The 11,025-nt window shown below is 36.0% G+C and overlaps 1 protein-coding gene across 1 annotated transcript; it reads left to right on the top strand.

The window, feature by feature from the left end:
• Positions 1 to 1,316: 1,316 nt before the first annotated feature.
• Positions 1,317 to 4,321, top strand: LOC306863975 (adenosine 5'-monophosphoramidase HINT1-like). Its single transcript, XM_079407609.1, has 3 exons — positions 1,317 to 1,458; positions 1,779 to 1,883; positions 4,028 to 4,321. The coding sequence occupies exons 1-3, from the start codon at positions 1,348 to 1,350 to the stop codon at positions 4,190 to 4,192; spliced, it is 381 nt and encodes a 126-aa protein (XP_079263735.1). The 5' UTR covers positions 1,317 to 1,347; the 3' UTR covers positions 4,193 to 4,321.
• Positions 4,322 to 11,025: the final 6,704 nt, after the last annotated feature.

Here is an 11,025-nt window from a genome sequence, read left to right as displayed (position 1 = left end):
TGAATATAGTAGACTACCAGTACCACTACATCGACAAAGTATTCTAGAACAGTGTTCTGAATGCATTTATACATAAAATGAAAGCTGAATAAATAGCTTTCCATTGATGTATGGTTTGTTTGGACAATATTTGGCTGAGATACAACTATTTGAAAATCTGGAATCTGAGGGTGCCAAATTTTTTTTTAGAAAATCGCCTTTAAATTTGTCCAAATTAAGTTCTTAGCAATGCATATTACTAATCAAAAATTAAGTTTGAACATATATACGGTAGGAAGTTTACAAAATATCTTAATGGAACATGATCTTTATTTCATATCCTTATGATTTTTGGCATGAAAGAGAAATGGATAATTTTGACCCATACAATGTTGGCTATTGCTACAAATATATCTGTGCTACTTATGAACAGTGTTGGGGGTAAAGCATTACAAGTCATGCGAGTTACGTAATAATATTACTTTTTTCAAGTAACAAGTAAAGTAACGCATTACTTTTTAATTTACAAGAAAATATCTGAGTTACTTTTTCAATAAAGAAACGCCAGTTACTTTTTCCCCATTAATTGACTGACAGTGCGCTGTGTGAACATGTTACTGTAGTTCTGGACTAAATGTGAACGTGCATTAATTCATCCCACTCACAAAAAACATTTAAAATTCATCAAAATGAATTAAAACAGTGAAATGCAAACTCAGAATATGACACAAACCTGCAATAGTTAAATATGTTAAATAACACAAATGTATCTAATCCCATTTTATTAACCAATGCCTTTGCTTCTGATGATCCAGTTCAATCATACTAATAAGCAAAGATGACTTTAGATAAACTAACAATTGTGCTTCATTGTGTTTTTATTGCTGAAGAGTGTTGAACTTTCTTCTCCTGCGTTCTACTGTACAGACGTGAATTTACTCTTCCTTCAGTCTGAGGTTTATTCATTACACTTTCTGGTGTGAAAGGGCTTTTACATTTGCTATAATTAGAACTTCTTGTATTAAAAACAATCAAGCCCTGCTCATATTTAAAAAGTAATGCAAAAGTAACGTAACGCATTACTTTCCATAAAAAGTAGTTATTAGTTACTTTTTTAGGGAGTAACGCAATATTGTAATGCATTACTTTTAAAAGTAACTTTCCACAACACTGCTTAAGAATGCTTTTGTGCTCCAGGGTCACATACTTTATTAGATGAAATAAACTTTGAAAAATTCGCTTGAGGCTTTTACTATGAAAAAGAGTTAATTTTAGCTGTCCAATCATGTGCCCGATCGTCAGTGGGATTGTCCAATCGTCGTTGTGGTTCTGGTCTGGAGTGATTGACAGAAGCAGATCTCGGTGGTCATGGCGGATGAGGTGTCTCGAGCTCAGAGCGCGCAGCCGGGAGGAGACACGATCTTCGGCAAAATCATCCGCAAAGAGATTCCTGCCAACATCATCTACGAAGATGATCAGGTGAGATCTGTTTGTGCAGCTGACAGCTAATGCGGTTGATCTCTATCGATGCATCTGCAGTTCAGCTGAAATCGAGGAGATCTGTAAATGTGCCAGTTGTTGTGCTAGTTCACGTGTTCTGGACTTGACTGAACTGACGCATTTCTCCATAACTTTGTGTTGTGCATCGCGACTGCGCAGATGTTAATGAATGATTTTAGGTGCACAGCAACTGTATTATTTTTATGCTTTTTAAATATATATTTCATTTAAATATATATTTCATACACCTAGTTGAATGTATGATACACGTTGTTAAACTTTCTCTGTTTGTGTATTAGTGTATTGCCTTCCATGATGTGGCCCCTCAGGCTCCCACACACTTCTTGGTGGTCCCCAGAAAGCCCATCACTCAGATCTCTAAAGCAGAGGACGCTGATAAAGAGGTCAGTATTAAACTGATACTGTAACACAATGTGTTTGAAGTTACTAATTCACTAGCCACAGACCTCCAAATTAATCTAGTGCCTATGAATCTGTTGATTTACATATTTGTGTACAAAGTACTTACTTTGTTTTCTTCATGGACATTTAAAAATGTTGATTAAACAGTTCTGCACACATCATTAAGTCAAGTCACCGTCAAGTTATTTATACAGATTGTTTCAAAGCAGCATAACTGTAATAAACTGGAAAAAAACTAAATCATTGATTCAGACAACCAGTGCCGGCCCGTAGGGTTGTGTGGTCCTAGGCAAGATAATGCAAATAGGACCCACTAGAGTAAAAATTGTCATAGCAATTTGACGAGTAAAGAGAAAACACATAAAATGGCAATTTCAATTATTAAGCATAAATGTGTATTATGTGTAACATTCAACATACATAAACAGATTAAAAATATTGAAGTGCAAGTGAGCTTGAAAAATGAAAGTAAATTGATAGGCCTATACATGAAACACAAATAAATAAAATATAAATAAATTGTACACACAAATTAAATAAACAAAGCATAAACAAAAAATATAGGTGTTGAGTTCTGCTGATTCTATTGATTATAACGCAGTTAAACGTTTTCAGATAATTTTTTTCTTTATTTGCCAGAAATTATAAAGAACAAAGTTTGCTGTGCCTGTTTGTAGATCTGCACAATTTGGCCCCAATAAAATAGTTTTTATATATCAATATGACTACTAATAATTCTGATTATAGTTATAACTAAATAAAAACATTAAACAAAGTAATAAATATTGATAATGCTTATTATTAATTTATTTAACAGAAAACTGCAGATTGACCTGTTAACATGCAGGAGGCTTATAACAATTGTTTAGAAAGGTCTAAGGATTTATTATAAATGATTATGATTAAAAATCATTAACAGTAATTTCTTATTTTTTGTAAGGAAATTTTATGCATCCACTGAGAGGGAGAAAAAAAAACCTCTACACTGGAGAAAAACTTAGAGAGAAGTATTATTTTCCCTATTTTTACCCAAAATAAGGTGTAGTGAGTAGCTGTAGCTGTTTCATTCATACTGGTAGCCGGAGGGTGCCCTAATACAATAAAATCATATGTAAAAAAAAAAAAAATCATAAAATGAAATACTCCCAAAAATCAGGTTGGAGGAAATCCCTAATATGGACAAAGGCATAAGCTATCGCTGCTGTAGCTGAATAAAACGCAGATAGGTAATTTGAACTGATGACTGAACTGATGAAAATGAAGACAATAAATATACGATTTTGACTAAATGGTGTATCTCTGTTCTTCAAGCCATCTCGGCTATTATTTTTATAAGCATAATATATATTTATAATGCATGTAATAATTCACATGTAAGGCGGCACTGCAGACAACTTTAAATATATGAAAAATTCAAATTCTGCTGTAAAGTAGCTCTAAAGTAGAGCTCCATGGAAGACAAAAGTGTTATTCAGCTCAAGTCAGTTCAATGTTCAAACCGATTGTAGGTTTATCTTATCGCATAAAAGAGACAAAATTCCACATCCAGAGGTAGATTTGCAGGTATTTAAATTTTTAATGCATAAATGTTATTATTTAAAAAGCCTGTATTTGCAGGGCTACATGTTAGGAAACACCAACGAACAGGCAGAGGTTAAATACATAAATACACCTGTGTTCATACATTTAGCAGCGTCTCTAACCACTAGATGTCTCTTGAGAGTAGAAAAAAACAAAAATAATAATAATATGATGTGGAAAAAAATGGTATAGTGTAAGCAAAAAAGGCAACAATTACAAAAATAAATCTCAGTTAAGCAACATCACAACATATTTTAACAGCAGAGAAAAATAAAAATATCAGTCTGCTAAAGAAAATCTCTTTTCTGTGAATTCATGACTTCTGTGATTGGTAGATTGAAGACTCTCTTCATGGATTCAGTAATTCAGTTATTAAACAATTGAAAAGTTGTTATTAAAAATGTATTTTAATTATTTAAATGAGTATTACTGTAGTTTTGTCAGCTTTGTCAGTATTGAGGCACTTTTTAAAATTATATGCCACTAGATCTACTGGTTAATGTCTGTTTTGAAGTGTTATGCTTGTTTGTTTATATTGGCACAGCTGCTGGGACACCTGATGATCGTTGCTAAGAAGTGTGCGGAGAAGGTGGGATTGCCCCGAGGATATCGAGTGGTGCTCAATGAGGGTCCTGACGGGGGTCAAACCGTGTACCACGTTCACATCCACGTGCTGGGGGGTCGTCAGCTGGGATGGCCTCCTGGCTAACTGCTTTTCTCAGGATATCACTGTATCTCTAGTCGTGTCATTGTTCGCCATAAGCGAGGTTAATTGTTACGTCAAGTAGGAGTCCATCAGAAATGCAACCAAGGGCCTCAATAAAAACCATTAAATGCTGTTGTTTGGAGTCATTATTTCAGTCTTGCCGCAAATATTCCAGAAGTTTTTTGGTTGTTTCCTGGACTGACTTTTGAATGCCATCCTGTGTGTTATGAATTACTGCATTGTTAACCCTGATAAGTAAACATACAAATAAAGGTTGTGTTGAGCATTTCCCCCCAATGATTAAAGGGATGGTTAACTCAAAAATTAAAATTGTCATCATTTACTCACCCTCAAGTTGTTCCAAACCGGAGTTTCTTCTGTTGAACAGAAGATGATGTTAAAGAATGACAGCAACCAAACAGTTGCTGATAGCCATTGCATTCCATATAAAATACCATGGAAGTCAATGGCTAGCCATTGACCAACACTTAAAAATATATTTTGTGTTCCACAAAAGAAATTGTTCACTTTTGGGTGAGCTGTCCCTTTAACATGAGCTTCTGAGCAACACAGTGAGTTAATGTATGAATCTTTCAAAATAATGTCTGCTTTACTGTATGTGCATTTAAGTTTAATTTGCTCAGTAACTTAAATAATAATAAACACTGATCACGCATTTGTGCAATTCAAACAGGCTTCATGACATAAATGTAAATAACAGGAATGCTGACAGCCATGATACAACTTTGATTCATAACCTATACAATGAAGTAAATGAAATTAATGTTTCTTGCATTACAGCGCCCTCATTTGGTTCATGTGAGTAATATCACTTAGCTGAGATTTTCCAGGAAAAATGTAAAAGGTTTCATGCGCCTCCTGCAGTTACAGTGATTGCTAAACCCCTAAAACTGTTGCCTTAGCACTAATGTGTGTGAACAGTTTTGCAGTTGTTGTGTTTTTTTATTTTTTTATTTAGGTCATTTACCAACCCTCATGTTGTTCCAAACCTCTAAGACTTTCTTGGAATACAGCAGAAGTTTTTTTGTTTTTTAATTGAATTGAAAATGAGTCCAATTTTCCATTGATTTAAAATGTCATGAGAATGAACAAATGTTACAGAATTTTAATTTTAACATTACATTTATTAATTTAACAGGTGCTTTTTGTCCAAATCGACTTACAAATGAGCAATGCAGCAAGTGATTAATCATTATGTTAAGGAAGCAATAAAAATGAGATAAATTTCAGACATTTTTCAAAATGTACAAGCTAGAACAGGGAGGTATTAAGGAATAGTGAAAGCGTAGAAGTAGCAGGATACAGTTGTGTTCACAGAAGAGATGAGTTTTCAGGTAAATCTTTCAGGGATTTGGCTGGATTAGGAAATAATTCCACCAGCAAAGAACAGTGAATGAAAACGTTAGGGTTAGGAATTTTGTACCCCTCCATGATGTTACCACACAGTGTTGCTCAGTTACCAACCTCAGTCCTCTGGAAGGCATGTAGACGGGTTGTAGTGTCATCCCAAAGAGGCACAAAATCCCTTTCATGGAATGACCTGCCCAACTCAATCCGAGCCTTTAGACATCTTCAAGAAACAGCTAAAGACACATCTCTCCCATCTACACTTGACCCTCTAACACTACTCTCTGCTCTGGCAAAGTCTGCATTTCATGCACACTGAGCATGCTTTAATCGATTTCTACACTTTAGCAGCAGCATGTTTTTTGTTTTCCCTTCATTCAGCTGATAATGTAGTAGTCAGTCATTCATCACTTCTACAAGCAAAATATTATTCATACCTCTTCTTATTATAAAAGCAAAGACATCCAACTGTTACAGTTTTCCCAATTGTTTACACACTAAAATTTGTACTTGGAAAAACTATAAGCAAAACCTGAAACTCATGTACCAAATCCCAGACCAAATCTGCAAAATGGCAAGCACAGTTCCTGCTTCACACACACTCATGTTTTAACAGGTTGCATAAACGTACTGATGGGATGTCCATAGTAGTATAATATAACATTGTTATTTAATAATGAATTAATAGTCAGGTGCATCAACGTCATAACATGATATCTTAAAATAAATAAATAAATAATTGAACAATTAAATTGGCTAATTCTTTCAAAAGTCTAAACTCAAAAAGACAAACACATGCAAAATGTAACAACAAAGACATTAAGCTGCATCCTGCCTTCTATTTAGGCCTCTACACCTCATCTTTATCCCAAGCAATAGTCTCCCTGGCTAAAGAGCAGAGAAAGAATTGTGAAGTGACAGATCCAGCTGCTGAAAGCCCACATATCAACTTCATCACAAGCTTCCTCCAGCATCTGGGAAATAGTGATTGTGATGGATGGGTCATACATTTTAGCAGATGCTTTTATCCAAAGTGACTTGCACATGAGGAACAAAAGAAGCAATTCATCCTAAAGAGGTAAGTAACACAAGTGCTCATAATACATACTTTCAGACATTGTTTAGAATAATAGGTTACAAGTTAGAACAGGGAAGGATTAAGGGAAAGTGAAAGCATTGAGGGATTTGGCATTCCAGGTGAGGGTGGGAAGATCATTCCACCAGCAAGGAACAGTAAGCAAAAATGTTCTAGAAAGTGATGTTGTGCCTTTCTGCGGTAGTACCATTAGGTGTTGCTCGCTTACAGATCTCTGGAGGCTAAAGGCTTCTGGAGGGGATGTAGATTCGTAAGAGTGAGTGGAAACAGGAGAGTGCGGAGCCTGTGGCTGTTCTGTATGCAAGCATCAATGTTTTGAACTTGATGCGAGCCGCAACCCGTAGCAAGTGCAGAGAGATAAAGAGAGACAAAAAAGACAGAAGAGCATTGTAGTAGTCCAGCCTAGAAATGACACGATGTTGTGCAGTGAAAACCTGCATGATAAAGCCATCTTTGCAATGTGCTCTTTGAAGGTCGGCTGGTCATCAAAGATTGCTCCATGATTTCTGTCCAAACTTGATGGAGTTAATTGTTGATAAACCTAGCCGGATGGTGAAAATCTGCTGTAGAGTTGGAGTGGCAGGGAAGACGACAAGCTCAGTCTTTGCCAGGTTGAGCTGTTGGTGATGATCTTTCATCCATGAGATGTCCGCCAGGCAGCCAGCGAATCATGCAACTACCATTGGGTCATCTGGTTGAAATGAAAGACAGAGCTGTGTGTCATCAGCATATCAATGGTTGGAGAAGCCATGTGCCTGTGTGATGGAGTGTATATAGAGAAGAGGAGGAGTTCAAGAACTGATCCCTGAGGAACCCCTGTGACTACCGTGGGAAGTAGGGGTGCTGAGGGTGCGATGTTTAAAAATAAATTAATAAACAATTTGTAACAAAAAATAAATAAAATAAATTGTATTAATTTCTATATTCATTAAAATTCATTGAAAAAAGTAGCCTAATCCGTCAAGAAGCAACGGTTAAACACGAGTTAAGTTGAATCAAATTGACTGTGAAAGTCATTTCAACTTATTAAACTGACTTAATTAAAAAAAAATCCAGAGCAACCGTATCTAAAGTGCTAGAAAAGTGACAGTCAATAGTTTCTGTTACATCATCAAGTTATTCTGAGCTATTGGATATGCTGAGGAATTGAGGAGAGTGTGTAGGAGAGATTGCTTGCAGCAGGTGTGATGGGTTTGGGTCTAGAGGGCAGGTTGTAGGATGACTGGAGAGGAAAAGTTTAGATACTTCTGTCTCAATGAGGGGAAAGAAGGAGGAGAGGACCGTGTTAGCTGTGGATGTGGATGGTGTGAGTTAATGTGTGTGGAAATGAGAACTGACTGCTGATGGTTGTAGTTTTGTTTGTAAAGAAATTAGCAAAACCATCAGCTGTTAAAGAGGTGGCGGATGGGGACAGAGGAGAGAACTGAATGTTTTGAAGAGATCGCATGAGATGAAGAAAAGGAGCACAGAGCGTCTGTTGCAGTATTCACATCCAGAGATAAGAAATGGGTGAAAGGGAGTGCAGGTTTCGCATTAAAGCAACTGGCAGAGGGGTTGGTGGCACACAAGTAGTAAGTATTAAATTAAAAGTAATGAAGAAGTGATTAGAAATGAGCAGAAGTTTTGCTAAAATGTTATCTGTGATACAGTTGCATGTTTAACTGCTGGTTGAGTTGGTTGCCTGATTTGTGAGTGTATGTGATAGCAAGCCGTTTGAGATCAAATGAGGCTTGAAGAGAGTGGATTTCTACAGCGTAAAGATTCTCCAGATGAATGTTAAAGTCACAGGCTAGTAGGATTGCATTGCCTTCTGCTTGAGTGAATACAGCTGTATATTCTCTCAAACAGAAGGCAACACAATTTACAATTACACACCAAAAGCTAGCATGCAAAAGACTGAAAAAAAAAAAAAACTTTTACTTGGGTTTAGCAATGGGGAATATGTTGGGGAGGGGAGTTTACACCTGTGAGTAGTAGTCGCTACCAATTGGTATGAAGAGCTTGGCATTGAGATTGGTGTTTCTTTATAAAAGGACTAAAGAGATTTTAATTTTGAATGTTGTATTTTGCAAAAAGTGTAATATATTACTGAAAACAGAGGGTAAAGCAGGAACTGTGCTTGCAATTTTGCAGACTTGGTTCAGGGATTTGGCACATGAGCTTTAGGTTTTATTGATTGTGTTTCAAGTTCCAATTTTAGCTTGTAAACAATTGGGAAAAACTAGAAGAACTGATAAAAGAAGAATACATACAATCTCTACTATAAATTTCCAGTAAGCAGACGGTCATATCAACAACATTGACAATAAGGATAGTAAGATTGTCATAGTGTTTTCTGTTCTAAAATAAAAGCCCACTGTATAAATATCTAACCAAGTAGAAGGGCAACAGCGACCTTGCCTCAGGTCATCTCATAAAATGAAGCTGAGCTATGCTTTGATGCAACCTCCCAGCTCTTTTTTATCAAAATGTGCTTTTTACCTTGGACTGTGTAATATAATTTTAACTGTACATTTAACAGCAATCAAGATGTTTTTAACATTTCAAAACACATTCTTATGTTAGCAGACAGATTACACTTCCACATGTGACCAACAATTCCACAACAATGATAAAATATCATTCTGTCAAATGATATTTTAAATATCATCAGTCAAAATATTCATCTGAGGGAAGTGAAAGACCTGATATATCTGACTGTGTGACGAAAACCTGAATTTGTAGTCATTGAAACTATCAAATACATTGAATCAATCAATTACTTTATTTAAACAAACACAACAAACAGTGAGTATGTTATTGTTTATAAAGCTTTTATTAAAGATTCACATTTAAGTATTTTTATATATAATTGGAACACAAATAATCAATTTTCTCTCATCTCAGAACAGCGTGTCTGCTGTGCATCTGTAACAAGGTCACTTTTAAAAACTTTTTAGTTGTTACAAGTTGTTTTAAAAGTTTTTAGTTGTTACCTCTATCCATTTACATTCACCAGGATCTTAATATTCAGATCTTAACAAATGATCCAAAAATTATCAGAACACATATGATAATACAAACAAACTGTATATGTTTTATCCAGTGTTATGTATTTCCTCAGTCTTATGTTCCTTGAATAAAATTATCTAAATATTTCAAATACTTTCCTCAGAAATTGGAAGATGGTGTTGACATATCATGACTGTGACACAGGAACTATTAACATTAGGATTTAAAATATTCTAACACTATAAAACTTACCAGAGCCTGTCTGACGCTGATGTACTCTGCAGAGGAGAATGCGGCAAAAGGGCCCTTTAGAGTGACAGCTGCCCCTGATATTCCTTGATTTTATTAAATGAATGTCTGACGGTGTTGACAAAAAGTCGGGCCACAACTTTCAAACCTTACGCATGTGTCACTGAAAAACAACATCAGCTTTGATATGAGGTATTATTAAGTGCTGCTTTTGATAAAGCAAGCTCTTTTTCATCATTAAAAAACATTTTTATTTATTTCATAGCATATGAATGATTGAACCCTTCTCTGTGGACACACTGTTTTAGGTATAGCGAGAAGACAATGTGTCATAGATTTGATATAATAATGAGAAAATTAAACTAAAGGGGAGAATTATGTTAAATACATTCTATTATTAATACCCCATAACATTTACAATTGAAAATATTTTCATTTTTAAACATAATAGCAGTTACATGTGTAGCAGGGTGGTTGAATCCATCTATGGGAATGTCATACACCTGCGCTTAGTTTAATTCCCCTCCCCTTTTTCGTTGGATATAAGGGATATGTTATGGCCACTTGGCACGCGTCTCGGTACTGCCCTTGTGACGTCATCCGTAGTTGCTGCAGGTTTAGACGGTAAGCTGGTTTCCCCGCGCCTGCTGCGTGCTGGCTCCCGACTCCTCACAGTATGTCACTTATGTTCCTGACTGAGCTGCTGTATTGCAATATGGTGCGCGACTATGAAGTGGTTTGTGTGCAGTGAGCATCCCGCGGTTCCCCTGCATAACTGAGGGTCTCTTGGGCTATTTGTGGGAATTGAGCGTCAACATTGAACTGTGACTGTGTATAATTGCGACTATGTCGTTGTTTTGCCTCGACTTTTATTATGACCGCAACCATTAACTGCTATGGTTTTGTCGCACGTTGCTATCGAGGATTGTGCCTTCGTCTGACTGTACGGGCTGGCAGACTAACGTTACCTTCTTTGGCCGCCGCCTGTTTGAATGCCGTTGGTCCGTAAGCATCTTGTATGTTTAATTTTGGGTAACGTTTTGTTTGATTATTTGGTTTTCTTTTGTTCATTTTCTGTTTAATGTTTTGTCACTGCAAACCTGAGTGAAGTTGGTTTATTTCAATGTTAACT

This window comes from Barbus barbus (genome assembly GCF_936440315.1).
Source record: "Barbus barbus genome assembly, chromosome: 45".
Lineage (NCBI taxonomy): Eukaryota > Metazoa > Chordata > Actinopteri > Cypriniformes > Cyprinidae > Barbus > Barbus barbus.
The sequence above is the reverse complement of the archived record's forward strand: the minus strand, read 5'-3'. Positions and strand labels throughout refer to the sequence as shown.